Source organism: Sceloporus occidentalis, unplaced genomic scaffold (genome assembly GCF_023333645.1).
Source record: "Sceloporus occidentalis isolate IW3139 unplaced genomic scaffold, rSceOcc1.0.p SCAF_26, whole genome shotgun sequence".
Lineage (NCBI taxonomy): Eukaryota > Metazoa > Chordata > Lepidosauria > Squamata > Phrynosomatidae > Sceloporus > Sceloporus occidentalis.
Genome location: NW_028317006.1, coordinates 13,864,826 through 13,884,365, shown reverse-complemented (window position 1 = coordinate 13,884,365; position 19,540 = coordinate 13,864,826). Strand labels below are relative to the sequence as shown.

The window sequence follows — 19,540 nt, the reverse complement described above, 5'->3', positions numbered from 1 at the left end:
AGCGACGCCACTGAAGAAAAGTCCAAGGACCAAATAATGTTTGGCAGGAGGGCAGACTGGATGGGCTGAATGGTCTTTATCTGCCATCAAATGTTGTGTTTTTATAACAAATCAGGTGTCACATTTTTAACATGAGTATCATTGCTCAAAACTATTCCGGGTAATAGTTCTAGACAATGGGGTCAGTATGTAGATTTGATGCTGTGCTTTAGGTTCGGGCAGGATGGGACGGCATGAATGCAATGAATTGGAGGACCATCAGACTGTTTTTAAATCATACGTGCGAGTAGGAAGCGCAGACTTCAGGGCAGCATTGAGTAAAATGTAGATTCCATTCCGTATATTGCTGAAATCATCCCCGAAGTGCGCTTTTCTTTAAGTCCCTGATCAAACAGTGGTTTGGCAACCCCGCCGCATCATGAAAGTAGCGTGTAGGAGAGGTACACACGTCGGGCTCTCAGCCTCACTGACTCATACATATGGGCAGCTACGTTTGCATACCTTCCTCCGGCCAGAGTATATAAGGCTGTGTTTAGAGGGGACCCTGCAAACTACGTGCGAACATGGAAGGGACACGCATCACCTGGGTCTGCGTGCTGTGCGTCATCGCAGGTAAGGATTCTGCACATGCACACACATGCCGCACACATACACATATGTAGTTATAGAATACATCCCTGATTTTAACGGGGTTTTCTCTGGCTACGTCTCCAGCCATGACATGAGAACTTTCTGAAAGGGCTGCCATTGAGACTTTTTCGACTATTAACCCTTTAATAGCCTGTCACAAATATTTTGTAGTTACTCGCAAAAGGGTAGAATTCAATAATGGTCCTTATGACGACTATTACTTGGGAGGCAGTAATATTTTGAATGAAGTCACCTGTAATCAAGCAGGGATTTCATTTGTGATGTACAGGTGAAAGGCACCAATATCACCAAATCAAAATTAGTAACGGAGTCATCCAGAGGAGACTAAAAACCTGAGAATCTGAGAATTTCCAGGTACCATAGACTACAACACCTGTGATCATTCTTCCAGCGTAAATGACTGAAAGTGATAATTTATATAACGTATCTTTTAAAACATTATTGTTAGCTATATTGACTGTTTTTTGGTTTAATATTTGCTGTTATTTTATAGTTTTGGGGTTTTTTTGGTTTGTATTTTATTGTTTGTGCATTGACCCTGTTCCTCAGTTGGTAATATGCCGCTTGATATACTTCCCAACTGATTGATAGTATTTAAAATGGATACCACATAAACTATTTGTGAAACACCAGATGGAATCCACCTCTGTTGAGTTTACGTGTCATCATTGCTTGTTTAAGAAGTTAATTCTCTGATTCCATTTTTCCTGTCCCTTTAGGTGTTTCTGGCAACGTCCTAGTGAAGGATGGTTGTGCCCAGGGTCCAGAATTCTGGTGTCAGGATCTGGTGACGGCTGCTCAGTGTGGAGCCATCGATCACTGCAAGGACACTGTTTGGAAGGAAGGAGAGGTAACATCAAACCCGAGATACATCGGACAGCCTGTGAATATCCAGAGGCATTAATACAATGCAGCGTAACACACAGGGCTGCTTGGCCCCTGGCAGCTTTATGTCACAGTCCAATCAGAAATATATTAAGTAACATCTGGATTTATTAGGGAACACCCAGATTTAGGCCTGTGAGATCAGGACTTGTAGGGTATTGGCATTCACAAAATAAGGAAGAGACGGAGAATTGGGTATAGGGGACATTGCTGTTGAGCTAGCATTGTGCTGTGTGTTTGTAGGGTAATGTGTGAAATGCGGGTGGTGTATATAAGCTACATGGGTTAGGAGACTTGAAAGTTCTATTGAAGTTAGTCAATTCCTCTCAATCTTGGTTCTTGATGTCTAATTTCTTGGCAGGACACCCTGTGTGGGGAGTGTAAACAGATTGTCGCAATCATGCTCAACATGGTGAAGGCATCATCTATCCAGGTAATTGTTATGGTTGCTGAGCTTACAACGTCCTGTAAGGACAGCATAAACTAACAATTTTGTACCATTTTGTCCTAAATACGGCTGTATTCCATCCAACGTAGGACACCGTCAAGAGTTTCCTGCACAAGGAGTGCTCCCACTTGCCTATTACACCTCTCATTGTCCAGTGTCACCAGTTAGTGGAACAGTATCAGGGCATCCTGGTTGATCTTTTGGAAAGTCAGATTGTGAGTATAAGCTTTGTGGCCCGGCTATCTTTTTAGGGCTAAACTGGGGAAGCGTTTCACAGCCTTTACTCAGAAGTTGGGTGATCGCGGGGAACTCAATACATATAGAACCATAGTTTCTTCTGCTACTTGCCAGTAACAGTGAATCGCTGTCCCGGACAGATGGAATTTTATTTACAGTCTTATCCCATTTATGTCTCCCCGTATTCCCTACACTGTACTCCCTACTCCTAGGAGGCTGTTCCTCTTACCTTACATTGCAAGTCAACATGCCTCCTTACTCTAACTTTCCACTTAACCTCAAGTACAGTTCCATCTTGCGCTTTGATGTTGGAATGTGCGTAGAGATCAAGGACATTAATATTTGGGGTTTGCACTCTCTCTAAAGACGCAGAAACCACTCCTTTTAATCTTAAATGGTGGCCTCCTGTTATTTGATCAATCCGAGAGCTGAAGAATTCCTCTGAGAGGTCCTTGTATTGCCATTGAATGTTCTTGTACACAGTAATGCACTTACCTCTTTACAAACCTCTTGAAGAGGGTAAATATACATATTCCAGCTATATACCCTTCAGCATTCCAAATTCCCCCTCCCCAGCCCCCATTTGCTGTCTCATGTTCTCAGGGGTTTTTTTGACACAAAGGATTTTGGACACTGGCACATTGTTGCGTAGTTATTCTTCACATCCTTGTTTTACAGAAGCCACAAGCTATATGTAGCTCCCTTACCTTCTGTTTATCGGACCAATCGAGCAGCTGGAATTCGGATCAACTGACCAATCACATCCTGGAGAAAGTATTACCCCTTATCCAAGAGAATGTACACAACGCATATACCAAAGCTTCACAGGAACAGGTAAAGCAAGTGCTATAAAATGTTATCCAACAGGAATGGATCCAAACTCTCAAATATATGGATCTCGCATGCAGGATATGCAACATTCACTACTTAGTGTGAAATGCGACCGGAAGACAGAAGAAAGAAGTAGATATTGGGTCTTTAATGCTCCTTGTATGTAATAATCCGTATGCAGGTCTATAACCATTTCTTGGTGTTACAGGGTGGAAATGGAGACTTTCCGATCCCAATGCCAATGTGCTGGATGTGTAAATCCTTCATCGGCCGCTTCGAGGCAGCCATACCAAAGGTGAGTCCATCAGCAGGTTTTTTTTTTTCTTAATCGTGACCCATTAATAAAGGGAAAAATGCCCTAACGACGTTTCTGCTCCCGCAGGATGCCATTGCAAAGTCAGCCACAGCGCTGTGCCTCGTCCTGCCCGGGAAGATCGCTGGGGTGTGCCAGTGCTTGGTGGAGAGATATACCGTCATCATACTTGATCTCATTCTTGGCAAACTGGGGCCAAAACTGGTCTGTGGACTTCTGTTCATGTGTTCCACTGGTGAGAACTGTGGGGCAGGTAAGGGCAGCCACGGGTGAATGAGGTGGAGGTGGTTAATGGTGTACAACAACAGAACCTGGGGTGATTTTCAGGCAGAGCGGGGCAAATTTGATAACTACATCAATTCCGTGGACTTTCCACCTCAGACATCAATGACATAAACTCTGTACAATAATGAAAACAATCAAATTTAGCAGAATTTAATATTTTGGGGGATGAGGTGCATATAGGAAAGCTTTCTAAAATCTTTGTGACTTTATACAGAGCTACCAGTAATGCCAGTCCTGAGTCACGATATCACCTGCGATATGTGTCTGGCCATCACGTACAAAGTGAAACCCACTCTGGGTGAAAATGCTACCGAGACAGACATAAAAGCTGCTCTCCTGCGAGTCTGCACTGACCCGGAGCTGGACTGGAAGGAGGTGAGGGGGGGGATATGGACTGAACCTGAAACATAGAAATGCCAAAATTCCATAAACATCTCTTTTTTTACCCCAAAACGTGTGAATTAAAATCTGTATTCAGGTCTCTAGTCTCTGAACAGTAGGAGCAACTCAAAGCCAGACAGTCTTAATGAAATAGGACTTGCCTTGAATAGCCCCCCAGCTGCTGTCGTATTAGAACTCACCACTATTGCCCCACCTTGTCAAGAGATACCACTTATTAATTACACCAGCGCCCATACAATAAAGGGTTATTAAACACTCCGCACTCCAGATGCTGAAAGGGTTATAGTGCACCATGCCCAGGAATATGTAAGCGCAATAAGTATCCTCAAAATAAATCAGCACTGCATTAAAAAATGCATTTATAGTAATAGTTACATCTGATGAAATTATAATAAAATGTAGTTCTGAACATGGAATGCGGCAAATAGTAATCCTAATCCGATACCTGTAAATATACAGGGATTAGTCGTATTCTGTAATCTAGGGTACAGGCATTCATTAATATGTCTTATTCTCTATTCAGTGCCAGAACTTTATACAAGAACACCTGGCGCAGCTGATCCAGATTCTCCAGAAGCCGTGGGACGCCAAGAGAACATGCAAGGTACAGATTACACAAATATAAAAAGAACACATTGTGAATGAGGACCTACATTACAGCTCATTTACCATCCCCATAAACAGTGATCCCCCTCCCCAGAAATTAGTAACACAAAGTCAATTATTAATATTATATTCCAGTGTTGTGCTTCTAAGGGGAACAATATAAACAGCAAAGAGTATGTTGTTTATAAAACATACATTCACATTTTTTTTTTAAAACACATTGTTCTAATCCAGAAGTCTTGCTTATATATAAACCTCTCTCACTCCTATCACATGACATTTGGATAAAGCGGATCCTTTGTTCTGTATAATCAATATACCTCCTAACCAAATCCCCTGCATTATGTATTGTGAGAGAGAGCGCCAACGAAAAAGGCCAGAGACATTAACAAAAAAGCCTGAAAGCTCAATGATAAAGAGTTCATCGTTCTAACATACAGCAAACATTTACCTGAATGCAAAGCTGCACCAAAAGAGACGTTACACACACAAGAGAAGAAAGTTTTAATATAAAACTCAGTTGCCGCTCGCTTATTTTCTTTTTGGTTTCAGGATGCAGGTTTTTGCCCCGCTGTCACCAATCCTGCCCCAGAACATACGGGGTGTGCAGCGGGACCATCGTATTGGTGCAGGAGCCTGGACACAGCTAAAGAGTGCGAGGTGAGCGAGTAGACAACAATATCCGCCGCCGGCGGAGTCAACAGCCATATGAGTGTGCTGCACCATGGGAAGATTTCGAGTTAAATCAGTTTAATTTTATTGATACATTAATAATTTGCAATTCCAGCGTACAAACTGTCAAAATAGCGTTATCTACATCGCTACTAAGACAGAATGTTTGTACGGATGCAGGTGGAACTCTACCAGCGAGGGTTTTTTCACGTTTGGCCTCCTTGGCGCAGTGCATAGACTTTTCCTCGATAGCAAATCTGCCGGGAAGCTAGAGAAAGGTTTTTAACAAATATATCATCTTTTTCCCCCAGGCTCTTGGTCACTGCCTGACTCACGTTTGGCATTAAAGTCTACCATAGCAACTCCAGACGTCAACACTGCGACTCGTGGCTCTGAGATCGCAGATCCAGCAAGCTTTACTTCTACTCAATTCCAATAAAATAAATACTTTATAAAAAGAACCACCGTCTCCTCTTTCCGCAGTAAAACCAGGGAGATCCTCACATGAAGGGTCATTCCACAAACAAGTTATCCCATCAATACTGCAATACCAGATGTGATGGATCATGAAATATTAAGGTTAGGGAAACAGAACTTGCTGTAACATAGAACCCCAGTTGGTGTGTATTTCGCATGATGCAGGATCTGCCACACACACACCTTTCAAAAAGAGTACACTAATACAAACCCCTTCACTCCACTATTCATTAGGAAGGGCCGACTATGACAAGAGAGGCTGAACTGGCCCTGTATAATGCATAATTTAATCTATGAGGAGACAGGAGAAATCTCCCCGATTTAACCGAGTATTATACAGGACCTGCCAAACTTTTCTTTAATAATTTTAAAGTTTAATAGGGATGATCCTTTGACACATAGCGAAGTTGAGGAGCTGAATCTCAACCCTTCCTTCAGTGAACAGACCCCAAAGAGATGGCCGTCTTTACAACGATGTGTTTTCTGAAACAAATATTCACGAGAGGGATGATGAGTGAAAATCCTTAGAAACATACATAGTAACATAAAAAAGGGGTTTGAGTACAAATTGATGCATTTTACTTAGATCTTTGATCTATACATTTGCAAGATCAATAAGCTTGCAGTTCACTTAAAAAGCTTTCCACTAGCAGTGTATTATGCGCCTAGCAAATAAACTAGTAGCCGTGTCCATGTTCACTATAAACAAGACACACTGGTACTTTTTACAGACTCGTATCTTCTGCAGAACAATCTGGCGATTTCAGACTTGGACTATATTTCTCAAAGATATGGCTGTGCTGATCCAAGACAATATGTAGTTTTTGGGTAAAGCGATACTTTTTTGCCGGGCCAACATAGAAAGAAAAGGTAAAGCCACATAAGCTGTCAGATGCTCAGAGGTGTCGTGAGGTTTTGATGGCTTAGAGTGACTGTACAACTTTTTGTACTAAAATATTGATAATTAAGAACAAATACAACATAATTAACCTGCGATGAAACAAGTTTAATAAAAAGACAAAAAAAAAAACCCAAAAAACAAAATATATATATCTTTTTTAAAATATCAAAGTCTCCGACCCGTGGCTGCAAGCACAAACTGTGAGAAGATTTATCTGTACAGACATAGCTGGTTCTACCACGCGACGATCAGAGCACATGAAGGGGACAAAATCAAGTTTTTCCTATTAGCTTCACATAAACCACTCTTCTCAGACACCAGGTAGAAAGGCATCGTCACACCGGAATGACATGAGGTCAGTACGCATCGCTCAGTTTTCTCCAACCTGTTTCCAGCATCTGATCCTGCTTTTTATAAGATGTCTTCAAAAATGATTGGTGTTCGGGGTGCGATCATGCCCCCTGTTGGTTTTTCTCCTCATTGTCTCTTCTCTTCCATATCTATGGATATTAAAATAAGGAACAGAGAGCCATTACAATGAAAGATTATTTCACATGTGAATGTAATGTTGCTGTATGAAATTAAGGCCAACACAAAAAAACCATCCATAACCTGTTCAAACATCCTGAATTCTCACACCAATAATTTAGCATTACGTGCGTGGCAACAAAGATGCTGTACAAAGTAGCCAAATGAGAGAGATGAAGCCTTGAGGATGCGGCTCAAAACCTTCAGTAAATTATCGGGGTAGATTCTACTAGAATAGCAGTTTCCAGCCAGTCCTCAAGTCACACACTATTTATATATAAACATTTTAAAACTACTTACTACACAGTGATACAGGACTTTCTTAAACACAAACCAGTTAGAACAGAACCTTTTATTTATATTTTCTATCGAAAAGCGTGTGAGAATTATCCCCGTCTGCTAGCTAGATCAAACCAAGTACTTCATTTTCAAAAATAATCTAATTTTAATTTCTCATAACCATTTGCTTGCATTCAACCTCCTACACTGGAGAATAATCAAGGATACCATGAAAACTTGCCCCAGTCAGGTATCGCCTCGCGAGCATCCCGATAAGACTATTCTACGTGCACACGCACCGCACACAGATAATCAATATAGACGTTACACACATGTACAGATGGCCGAATGGTCTCGACAATACACACCTGAATGTAGGCCTCTGACAGAGTGATCATCTGGGGCAATATATCTGTTACTTGCAGGTCCTGCATTTCATACCACTTTCCAGTGCCCTGCGGAAACACACGACACATGAGTCGTAATCCCAGATGGACTAATAACTAATAACCAAACATAAAACTACAGTATATAAAGTTAAAAACCAGATCAGAGCCGATGTCGGAAGTCATGGACTATGGAACACGTCCCCAACGCACCAATAATAGGGCTTTAGAGAAAAAGCCTACTGAACCGTGAAGAGTTTGTCTAAATTAGCAATTTCCAACCGTTAATCATCTGACAATACATTAGTGGCTCTGTACATTAAGATGATTCCTTCTATTAGCAGGCTAGGACAAACATGGACTGCTTGCCTATTTATTCCTTATGTCTGTTTCATAATTTAAAACATAAAACAGGAGACGGTTGTACAGGACACTCATATGCCAAGATAAAAGTGAGCCATAGTAAATCCAATGTGATGTATTCCATTCCTTCTCTCATCTGTGTAATCTTTACATCCTGCTCACTTTCCTTAAACCCCATCACCCTCTTGCACCAGCAGCTCAGTAATAGACACAACATAAAACAAGGGAGAAACCCAAGTATCTAACGACACAGTTTATAATTATCATTATTAAAGAAATATGCTATCCATAAGCTTATGAGCAACCCCTCTATAGTAGGCTTCTTCAAACTTTTTTTGGTTACCTGTGACCCAGTGCAGAACTCTTGTGTACAGCCATCTACTTACAGGGGAGTGAAGGCAAGTCTAAGACTATCCGCCAAGGCCAGCAACATTTGGCAGAGAGTAAGCTCATGAATCCGATAGTTATTGTAGGTCATGTCAGAAATTCTTTAACAGCAGTTACAGCGTTACAGGCTATTATGCAGTACAGTGTGGGATGAGCAAGAGAACCGTTAGCAACCCAGCGACGGGCATCTCTCCAACTAGTACCGGACCCCAGCACCAGAGTCGAAGAAACCACAAGCTGTGGGACTTACGTGATGCAGGACGTGTATACGATAAGATCCCTCAGTGGGTTTCCCATCATGCACTATGTTTGCAACAAGGTCGTAGGTTGTGTTCTTATGCACCGACTGAAATTCCTCTGCAAGGTACTCTCGCAGATCTACATTCCTGGACACCAACGAGAACCACACATGGTTATTGCAGCACAGATTAAGTGCATTAACATGAATGGCAGCTGCAGTCACGAGACCTGGCCCTTCAATGCTTAGAGTCTGGGGACCAACTTACGTGATGGGGAAGTTCACGATGGTAGGATTCTTCTCTACAAAGAAATTATTTTTAGTGAAACGTTTGATGCAGAAGATCAGGTAAGGGGGCAGCTTAGTGAGCTGGAAGCGCTTCAGAAAGTTTTCTTTATAGGTCTTGTATTCCTGTAGAAAGAAATTTTAAAAAAAATAAATACATGAACATCTACACCGGCCATACAGCCCGATAACTTAACAGCCATGGTCAACATATAATATTTTAAAGATATATTCAAGGCTTTAGGGTAAAAGCAGTTTACAAAAGGCACTTTGTATTTTTTACATGTTTGGAAGTTCTGGCAGCCGCAAATGAGTCACTTGTATGCGTTCTAGCTCAGTCGTCTTAGCCCAATCTACGAAACAAGACTCCTTATGCTGCCTTGAACATTTGGTTTCTTCTTGGATTGCATTCAGATAACTGCAGCAGAGTACCTGTCCCTCTTTCATTTTTGAAGTATATACATATGGGTCTCCCCAAATCAACCTTTTCCCCTTTGCCAGTACCTTTTCAGTGATGCCATTGAATTTAGCCAGGATGCTAAAGAGAGGGACCTGCGGGATAATTAGTTGTTCTTTCTCGTCCTTGTAGAGAGGGGCAGTGGGGAGGTCCAAGGTCAAGAACATGAAAGGAGAATCCACCACAGTCTCCTGGTACTCATCATTATGCAGCAATTGCTCCTTCTCTTCTGCAGGCTGAGGATGCAAGAAAAAGAAGAATCAAAGCCAGACCGCAAAACGTTGGGAATTGCCTTATCAGCTCGAAAGGGAAATCGAGGCAGGTCGATGAGATATAACAGATAAATGCAAGCTAATATGTTATGGGAACATAAATAAACTCACAACAAAGATATAAAATGTAGTCAATGTTAAGTTGAGGTTATTGCAAACTACAGACTAGGTAAGAGGGTGCATTTGCAATCAGTAGCCTCTATGTAAATGAATATTAAGACCTTATGTTAAAAGTGAGATATGAATTGGCTTTTTCTCGCTTCATATTTTTAATGCCATTTTCAAGAAAAGGTGAAGAAGCTGGGTCTATGCATTTGAATGCATTAAAATGGTTAATTCAAGGAGAAATTAGATTTTTTTCAATGACCATAAATATGACCACTGCCCATAGTAAGCCGAGGTACTTAAGTATGCGGTTGAAGTGTCACAAAGGTCAAAATAAGAATAAGCAAGTCTTACCAAATCTGGGTGTGGGAGCTTTTTGGTGAATATCCTCATGGATCCCTGGAACACATCGGTTACAGTAGCTGGAAAAGATCAGGAGTACAGTTAAGGTATCAAGACTGGGTGACTAAAATTTGATGCCAGAAAGGAGAAAAAAAAAAAAAAATAATCAGGCTCAATTGAGTGATAAATTGAAAAGGGAAAAAATAAATAAAAAAAGAATACTTCCAAGCTGTATCCATACAGCAATAAATTAACAATAATCACACATCAGGGAGTTTAAAGTTTGGAAGTTTTTAGTAAATTCACAGGTTTAGATTATGTAGCTAATCACACAGATGGTAAATAAAGTCTGATTGTAAATTAAGTCTTCAATTTACATTTTAAAGAGGAAAAATGGTTCCGTTTCTTTGTCAGAGCTGTAATTTCTAGAGACTTACTCTTTTTTGTCTTGGTCCCACCGAGTGCAGAGTTAAGAGCATTTAGGAACCAGGACAGAAAATCCACCCCATCACCTGTAACATTAAAAAATAATAAAAAAAAAAAAAAAAATAGATGAATCTGCAAAACATTCTGCTCTATATCCCAACATTCACGCTGTCTATCTGTATCCTTTAATTTGCATCAAAATACAGACACACAAAGCTGCAAACTCTCTGCATACATGTGGAGCAGTTACATTTTTTTTTGTTAGCTATGTAAATGACTACTTCAATTCTCCAGTACATGCTGTATATTCCACTATAGACACATTAAGGCTACAATGAATATAGCAACAGAGAAGTTGATGGCAGATAGGAACCAATTGGCCCAGCCAGTCTGCCATTTTCCTGATGCAGACTCAGACCTTAAATCGGTTCTTGGCCACATCTTAGATTTATACCACATCTGTAGGAAAGCTGTTCCGTCTATCTACAACCCTGTCAGTAAAGTAAAACTTCCTTACATTACATTTAAGATTAAGATGCATTTTAGGTGTAACCTTTCCTATAAAACCGGGGAGCACATTAACTGATCAAGAATAGAATACAGCCACGGAGCAATGCATACCTTGTTTCGTGATCTGGAAATTTTTCTTGCTGCATAGAACCACAGCTTGTAGCATCTCGTGGGGGGATACATGGGCCTTAAAATTCCTGGGGTTCCACAACTTGCGCATTAGCTCCCCAAACCTCTGAACCAAAAGGAACATGATGTCCCCTGGCGGGCGCTTGATATCCCGATAATTCTTCTCCTCCAGGAAATAATTCCGCAGGGGAGGAACATTGGAGAGAGCCTTCAATGACAAACAATAATTCAGATTTAGGGCTGTACCGCGGTCAGTTCCATCGCCTCAGATGCTTAAATCACAGCTGGATAGTCTTAACCCACAGCAGTCACAACTGCCCAGAAATCACTGCATACAAATAATAAAAGTCCAATGGGTACAGCTTTCTTAGACTTACTTGTAATACGGCGTTTGCATAATCATTAGCTTTGATGTTGTTTAATCCAACAATGCCAGGGAGATATGTGGTTCCATCGTACGCTCTGGAAAGCTTGGCCTGTTTGTCCATGCTAGAGATCAGAGCTTTGGTGAATGTTGGCTTAAGAACATACTGTAAGCAACAAGGAGAGAGGGTTAGGACAAATAATCAGGTACTGAGTGCAGACAATACAATGAAGTACACAAGAAAACACATGCTTATTCCTTTAACTACAAAGATGAACCATTGCCACATATAATTATTTATAATTTACAGATGCATACAGATACATATTCAATGGGGGGGGGGGTGTATGTAAACCAGCAAAAACACAAAACAGTATTAACTCAGACGACACTGTATGTAAAGTCAGTAAAGAAAGAGTGTTGCAGTTACCGTAATATCCTCCAGGGAAGAGTCAATGATGTTGTAGTTATCAGGCAGGCAGTAAAACTTCAGAGTGTGCAAATTGAGGAAGACATGGTGGCTGAGTTGTACACTGTGGATATACGCATGAGATTTCAACCCTCGACCTGGAATCAGAGGAGTGCGGTGGGTAATATGATTATTCAGTTTTATATACGGAGCAGCGGCAGATTTCGGACTGCTGGGTAAAGAGACATGGTTATGACAAAATAAGACCTTACAGGAAAAGCTGGTAAGTCGGAGGAAGAATTAAAAAAAGAAAAAAGTATTGGGAATATTTTAGAAGGAGCAGATGAAAGGGATAGTTGGTGAGAAGAGGAGTGAATAAAACAGATAATGTTAAGCAGACACAGGCTGTGAACAAGAAAAATATACCATACAGAGAAAAAGGACGGGGGAACAAAATGATACCGATAGAAATAAGCCAGTGAAAGGTAAAGTGCATAATGAACTATTGCGAAGGTGACAGGAAAGTCATTGTGGAGATGCATAAAACACTGGCATAAAGAGAAGCAAATAACATTAAACAATATAATAACTTATTATAAATCATTTAGAAGGACCAATGTACACACAGATCAATAGCGATTTTGACAAGAACAGTACAGCAGAGGCTAATAAGATTGAATTCACACAAGCATTTACATAACGGGGTATTTGTTAACGTGACTTACCCTGGAAATATTTGCCGCATACAAGGCAGGCATACACATTGATGTGTGACAAGGAGATGGAGCACAGCTTCTCGAAATCAAAATCTAGGACACTCCTAGCAGCACAAGAAGAAAACACGTTATTAGCCTCATCTTCCGGACCACGAAGCCAGCGATACACAGAGCCCGTAGGCCACACTGACCTGTTGATCGTGTCCAGGTACGGGCAGTGGCGACTGCGACGGTCTTCCGTTTCATGGCGACCTTGCTTCGATACAACTGTCAGAAGAGAGAGCGTTATTACAGCAAATCATAAACCGGCAACACAAAACATCCATAAGAATGAATGCGCTGACGCATAACGGTGATAGAAATAACACAAATGTGTTTTCATTAATACAGATTCCATAGCGCTGTTACAAGGAGGGGACGGTGCAGATAAACAGTAACATTATAAATGATACAGAACAGCGACACTAATACGGAAGGAAAACATGTTTCTGTTCTTATGAGCTTACAGCCTATACAACTTCCAAAACAAATATACTTATATGTGTGATCGCTGTACACTTGTGATAATACCGTGTGTGTGTGTGTCTGTGTGTGTGTGTCTGTCTGTGTGTCTGTGTGTGTGTGTCTGTCTGTGTGTGTGTGTGTGTGTCTGTCTGTGTGTGTGTCTGTGTGTGTGTCTGTGTGTGTGTCTGTGTGTGTGTCTGTGTGTGTGTCTGTGTGTGTGTCACTGAGGAGAATAAGATAGAGAAGCCATTCAAAAATGTTACTTAAATTGAGATAAATTTAGGTAATTTGGGCTCTGGAAATGTAACCAATTTTAGGGTGACCGTTGTTTTGCGTTCATACAGCTACTAGTCTCGAACTTTCTGTAAACATCTATGACCGATCGTTTCAGCCCATGAATCGCTGCGCTTTCTCTCTACCAAGCCTACGCCACCATTTTATTTCGCTCACCTTCGTCTTCATCCACAACCTCCTCCGGTTCCCGCTTGATGCGCTTTTCTGGGTTCATTCTCCCGGTATCCCTAACCCAGCGTCTCAACCCTCGTTGATTTCTTCTGGCTCCACCTCTAACGCGTCCAATGCATTGATAGGTTACAAGGAGCACCACAACGAGGCTTGGCACACAGCCGTATCGTAGCCTATAATTGGCTGCTCAATATAGAACGCACTGATTGCTCGCATTGCAGGCCAATCAGCGCACCTTGTCTTTCTGAACGCTAGCGAGCAAGGGGCGTCACTCCCTAGCCAATCATCGCAAACCATTGCGGTGTGTGCCCAATCACGTTTTGTTGTGTGGGGAGCAGGCTTAGAGAGGCGTCTGGGGGGCATGGAGGAGGATGCGGACATTCGGGGCAGACCTGGGCCCGGACCCGGACCCGGGGGGAGACTTGATATGAGCCACGGTTTTGTGCATCATATCCGTCGCAACCAGAAAGCCAGGTAAAGGCAGGAGGAGGAATCAATGGGTTACAGCAGCAGTTACATGCGAGTGATGGCGAGTTACTCGGTGCGGATAACGATTGCGCCAATCATAGTAATTATCGGACTATTAGAGCACTCTGGAAAAGGAGTATATTCCTATTCCAACCTAAACGTGTGAGGAGAAAGACAGAGCGCATTATTACTAATTTATATATATATATATCCAATTGTACAGCTCTATGGAATATGCTGGCGCTATATAAAACATACAGTACTGGTGGGTGTGAAAGTAGTGCCGCACAACGAGTCCCCAACTCACCAACGCATTTTGTAAGCAGTCTTGGATTGGCTGTCTTGCAAACCCGGCAAATGCCCACCGGGCCCCTAGCATGTGGTGCTGGTCACTTACCGGCTGTGGCCACTCCGGCCCTGTACTAAGTATCGAGACTGGAAAATAAATGTCGGGAAGCGGTATAAGTGCGCCGGCCACAGGTGGTCCGTTTGCTAGAGGTGGGTGAGTCGGATACTGTGGCCTGTCCGGAGCCGCCCCAGACTCAACGCCAGACAGATGGCACGAGGACCAAAACTCGGTCCCGGCTTACGGTTCTCGCTCACCTGCTCTATGGCCAGAACCAAAAGGTCCTCTGCCGCGGTTCATCCTTCTGGCTGAGAATTGCTAAAATGATTGTCCTCCTCCTTGTACACGCAGAGATGATTATGACAAAGAAGTGAAGCAAGCTAAACAAAAGCAGAAGAGAAGGTGTACTCCGGGACCACCCCGTCCCAAGAAGCCCGACCTGCAGGTCTACCACCCTCGCCCAAGAGGTGAGAGCGAAGCGGAATGGTTTAGGTGGGATCCGTCCGTAAGTCGGATGGGGCGTAGATCAGCGATGTGCTTGCGGGGGCTTTACGGACATGGATAGATCCTGTATCTGTTACTCCTGTTAGGAGGCGCTCGCCCGGACGGTGCGTTACATGATGACGACTCCAATAGCAGCGAGAGCAGCACAGACCCCGAGCAGCCTGGAGCGCAGCTCTTCTGTTTGGACTTTGAGGCGGATGGAGGGGAGATCACGTCCATCATTGTATACGAGGTAAGCGGATATGGTAAAGCCATGTTATATATATATATATATATATATATATACTGGGGAATGAGATGTATAGACGCCCAAGGACCCTGCGCTACTTAAATCATAACGCTTCATTGTTATTATGAGTCTTTGAGCAGATCACTGTGATCTCAATGCTTATTTATCAAGCATGGCTTATATCTACATCCTATAGAACATAGAATTTGACATCAGATAAGAACCATTCAGCCAATTTTTCATGTTCTAAAGTCCTAATCAGTCCTTGGTCTCATCTTAGATTCAGAATATCCATATGCCTATCCCATGCATGTTTAAATTACCTTACTGTTGTAGCCCCTACCACTTCTACTGAGACGATGTACCACTTATCTCTACCACTTTCTCAGTAAGGTGTCTTTTTGTTTTATTTTTTACATTTTATTATGACATTTTGTGTTCCCACGTAGCACAGCTTAAGGGTTTAAAGAACTTGCCATGATGTAATATGTCTAAAATACTTTATCATCGTATGCCCCCTCCTCTAGGATGACGATGCCGAGCAAGTGGCCGGTAAAATCTGCGTTCAGAATCATCTGGAGAATAGGATGAGGGAAGCCCTGAAACGACGAATTCAAGAGGAGATTTCCAAGCGAAGACAGCACCGCTGAAGCCATCCCCTCGCCCCTCGGTGGGGGTTACAATTAATCGGTCTGTGTTCGTGTGACCAGTCGCGCTGGCCATCCACGGCTCCGCTTCGGAAGGAGAAAGGAGCTGAAAGGAGAACGTAAAAGCTAAGGCTCTGTTATCAGCTGCCCTCTAAACTTGGCAGCGGCCTGCGCTCTGTACAATCCGGAGCAGTACGGTCACGTGATCGGCCGGCCGGTCTGCTAAACGGCACGCTGACAGGCTGCCGATGCCTCTGAGATTAGTGACCTGGGTGGTGTGCGCGTGGCTGCGAGCCGCGATGTGTGTCAGAAGCCGCTGTTATATGAAGCGGGAGGATCGGAAATCCTGATAGCCAGGAGACCGGTGCTTCGCGCTTCTTAACATTAGAAATAATATTTAAGTTTTTAAAAAATACAGAAACCTTCTGTTTAGCAATTTGTGGAAAATAAATTGCTATCTAATGTGAGGAAAGGGGGTAATGTTTGTGTTTTGGAAGCTTCTGGGTTTTTTTTAATAATGTATAAAGTGGAAATAATAAATACACTTGCGGTGTCGCTGTTGATGGGTGTGTTGGCGTGTATGTATGTTAATTATTTCATATCCGAGGCGGTGATCCGTGCCGCAGCCCGCTGCTGATGGAAGATGTTGGCCCAGAGCGGAGACCGACATTTCTTATTAAAAGTGCGCTGTGTCTTGTGTGTTTCTGTCTATGATCTTAAGTATTGGTTGGAAAAATGCAAACAAACCTGTTTTGGCTGCAGGCAGTCCCTACACGTTCCTCCTCGTGTTGATCTCAGCCAAAACATGTTCCCCAGGCAAAACCCGACACCTAGCACGTAACCCGACACAGGATCGTTTTAAGACAATTCTTGGGGATCTACGAGTCATTTCTACCGTGAAACCCGATCGCGTTAGTGCCTCGCTCCAGGCTGTATGTTCCTCTTGACAATGGTCAGGAATTTATAAAGATGTATATTTTTTATATGGCTATTCGGACTGCGGTACCAAGCGATGCTTACATCTTCACATATATTATTTATTGATTTTTATGTCGCCATCATATGCTGCAGCGTTGTACGTGGCACGTATGCAATGCTATATGTGATGCTTTGAAATTCTTACTGGTGTTCTACAAATAAAAACATAGAATCTGAAAGCAAATATTCATTCATTCTGCTTGGATTCGCCTTATATTCAGGATAGCCAAATGCCTGTCACATACATCTTTAGATTCCCTCACTGTATTAGCCTCTACCACTTCTGCTTGGAGGCTGTTCCACTTATCTACCATCCTCTCAGTAAAGTAAAATCAGATTTCTGCAGTTGAATACTATAAGAAGCAGTGTCAATTTTTAACGAAAAAAATTTTGAAAGCCAAGCCGATACAGTTCCAAAGATCGCTCGTACCCTCACTTTTAGGACAACCCTCCGTGACATTCACTTCAAAGAGCACACCTTGCGGACGTAAAGCACGTTACCACAAATACCTAGACGACGCGAGTACGTATTTCAGCCTCTGGCGCGGTTCATGATGGGAAATGTAGTCTTCGATTCGCATTCAGGCAACGAGCGCAGCGATTCCTGGCACCACAACTCCCAGGAGCCTTTGCAGTGATTGCGAGTTTAATGACTTAAAGGTCTCCTCGACGGAGGCTCTGGGGGATCCGGGGGTTGCGGGGGTAAGGTATGTATACAGGGGTAGTTGCTCATATATACGTTAGCGGTACTGCGCATGTATGGATAGTGTGTGTTTCCGTGTCTTCTACGTATCTTGTAATGTATGAGTTTGACGTGCTATGCTTGTAACGTAAGATACGGAACTATACAGACATATATTGTGAGCTATGGAAGCATACTCGCGTATCATGTATGTATATATATGTATATATGCATGTACATATGTGTGTGGGGGGGTACAGAAGGAGATCTCCTGGGCTTGGCATGCACATACATGTCTGATCCTTAAGGAACACGTTGTTTACATGCTCTGTTCATGCACACAGCCATATGCATATTGTGCAACAAAAGGCTGAGCCCAAGCTGGATGTGGCAGCCTAATCATCCCCCTCTGCTGATCTCCTAAACCCCTCTTTGGCTTTACGGCGTTCCCCCGGCAGCCGGGTATGTGTTTCTACATGAGATGTATGGGGTGAGGGTATAATGACAATGTAAAGAATGGCACAGGGCATTCCGCACACCAAAAAGCTGTTTGGCCCGTCTGTCCGCCCGTTGGCCTGCTGTGGATTGACGTATCGGTGTGTGATGTAGAATGCTTGTATTGTGTTATTTATTGTGTTTTTATAACGTGGAGCGTTTTAATGCGCCGGCGTTGTTGGCGGTTCCCATCAATGACTTGTGTTTGGATCTCGCCTTCGGAACCGTAAACGTGTTTCTGTGATTGCGTGAGAATTTAGGAATGTATGACGTATTAAATCTGTGATATTATCTCGTGGTTATCCTATCTGTTAATGATTAGACTTTATTAAGCGCTAACATATACGCTGCGGCGCTGTACAATGTATATGTGTGTATATATATATATATATATATATATATATATATATATATATATTTACACAGGAGCCGAGGACCCTGCCCGAGAGCTTCTTATCTGGCTTTATGGCGCGTTTGTACAAAGCTTGTGAGGATCAGTAAATAGTCATGTTTGTGTAGTTTATCATTGTACGTGGCCGGGCAAACAAACCCCCAGAAGCCAAGTGGATTCTAAAGTCCCGTTATTTTATTGATCTCCGATGTTGCCCCATTTCCCGGCGTTTGAAACAAATAGGCAGCCCTGTTAAGGTATTAAATCCGTTACGTTCTACGCGGATTTATCCACTCCTGCCAGTGTGCCTTCGCTTTTCGCGTACCCGGTGCGTTAATACGGCCTTAATGTCCGCTCGCCCTGTTCCTGAGGATCACTTCTATAGGTGGATCGCTAGCTAAGCCGGCTCTATTCCCTTTTGTGTAACGGCGCAGCGGTGTCTTCAAAAGCAGTATGAATAATTACTGCAAAAAAAGGTGAATTGTGCAATTATGACAGCAATTCCAAGCCGTGGTAGAAGGAAAGTCCTCAGTGGTCACCGTAACCTCTTGGTCTGGATGTAGCGTAACCTCTTGGTCTGGATGTAGAATAGTCGTCTCGTTGCCCCGTTGTTTTTGATGCCCCATCATATGGTCCATGACGGTCCTCCTTCTTCTTTTTAGGTGATCACAGTCTTCCCCGGGTGGTCAGAGGTAAGTCTGGCTGTGTTTCCCTGCTCATTCCTCCTATTCTACTCCATGCTTGTTTATTATGTCCTGCATTCCCAGTACGTTCCAGTTAGAATGTCAGTGGTCTGTCTCTTCTCTTCCGTAGGTGGTCAGTGAAATGTCGCATGTGCATACAGTGAATGCCTGCTGATGATTTGCTGCAGAGCCCCCTGTTCTCACTGCTTGTCCCCCACCCTTGATCCCCGGACCCTCCTCACTA

At 42.8% G+C, this 19,540-nt stretch overlaps 3 protein-coding genes across 3 annotated transcripts; 2 read left to right on the top strand and 1 right to left on the bottom strand.

Moving 5' to 3' along the window:
• The first annotated feature begins 563 nt into the window (after positions 1–563).
• LOC149300211 (pulmonary surfactant-associated protein B-like) lies at positions 564–5,330 on the top strand. The gene is made up of 10 exons (XM_089485660.1): positions 564–612; positions 1,371–1,501; positions 1,898–1,969; positions 2,074–2,199; positions 2,900–3,055; positions 3,261–3,347; positions 3,435–3,618; positions 3,865–4,025; positions 4,576–4,656; positions 5,211–5,330. Exons 1-10 carry the CDS (start codon positions 564–566, stop codon positions 5,328–5,330), a joined length of 1,167 nt encoding a protein of 388 aa, XP_089341786.1.
• A 1,830-nt stretch (positions 5,331–7,160) lies between these two features.
• Positions 7,161–13,916, bottom strand: LOC149300210 (ubiquitin carboxyl-terminal hydrolase 39). The gene is made up of 13 exons (XM_089485659.1): positions 13,859–13,916; positions 13,096–13,171; positions 12,914–13,008; positions 12,210–12,346; positions 11,793–11,945; positions 11,398–11,623; positions 10,788–10,862; positions 10,363–10,430; positions 9,679–9,867; positions 9,158–9,300; positions 8,902–9,037; positions 7,884–7,970; positions 7,161–7,208 (listed from the first exon to the last, which is right to left on the bottom strand). Exons 1-13 carry the CDS (start codon positions 13,914–13,916, stop codon positions 7,161–7,163), a joined length of 1,491 nt encoding a protein of 496 aa, XP_089341785.1.
• Positions 13,917–14,234: 318 nt separating this feature from the next.
• On the top strand, positions 14,235–16,070 carry LOC149300209 (UPF0561 protein C2orf68 homolog). Its single transcript, XM_089485658.1, has 4 exons — positions 14,235–14,347; positions 15,039–15,160; positions 15,278–15,423; positions 15,948–16,070. The coding sequence occupies exons 1-4, from the start codon at positions 14,235–14,237 to the stop codon at positions 16,068–16,070; spliced, it is 504 nt and encodes a 167-aa protein (XP_089341784.1).
• Positions 16,071–19,540: the final 3,470 nt, after the last annotated feature.

Excerpts from the sequence above, each read along its gene's own strand:
- LOC149300211 (XM_089485660.1), top strand. The coding sequence starts at position 564 with ATGGAAGGGACACGCATCACCTGGGTCTGCGTGCTGTGCGTCATCGCA. Across the intron at positions 1,970-2,073 it reads TGAAGGCATCATCTATCCAG|GACACCGTCAAGAGTTTCCT; the intron begins GTAATTGTTATG and ends CATCCAACGTAG. Across the intron at positions 3,348-3,434 it reads TCGAGGCAGCCATACCAAAG|GATGCCATTGCAAAGTCAGC; the intron begins GTGAGTCCATCA and ends CTGCTCCCGCAG.
- LOC149300210 (XM_089485659.1), bottom strand. The coding sequence starts at position 13,916 with ATGAACCCAGAAAAGCGCATCAAGCGGGAACCGGAGGAGGTTGTGGAT. Across the intron at positions 9,301-9,678 it reads TCAATGGCATCACTGAAAAG|GAATACAAGACCTATAAAGA; the intron begins GTACTGGCAAAG and ends TTCTTTCTACAG. Across the intron at positions 7,971-8,901 it reads GTATACACGTCCTGCATCAC|GGCACTGGAAAGTGGTATGA; the intron begins GTAAGTCCCACA and ends GTGTTTCCGCAG.
- LOC149300209 (XM_089485658.1), top strand. The coding sequence starts at position 14,235 with ATGGAGGAGGATGCGGACATTCGGGGCAGACCTGGGCCCGGACCCGGA. Across the intron at positions 15,161-15,277 it reads CCCTCGCCCAAGAGGTGAGA|GAGGCGCTCGCCCGGACGGT; the intron begins GCGAAGCGGAAT and ends TACTCCTGTTAG. Across the intron at positions 15,424-15,947 it reads CGTCCATCATTGTATACGAG|GATGACGATGCCGAGCAAGT; the intron begins GTAAGCGGATAT and ends CCCCTCCTCTAG.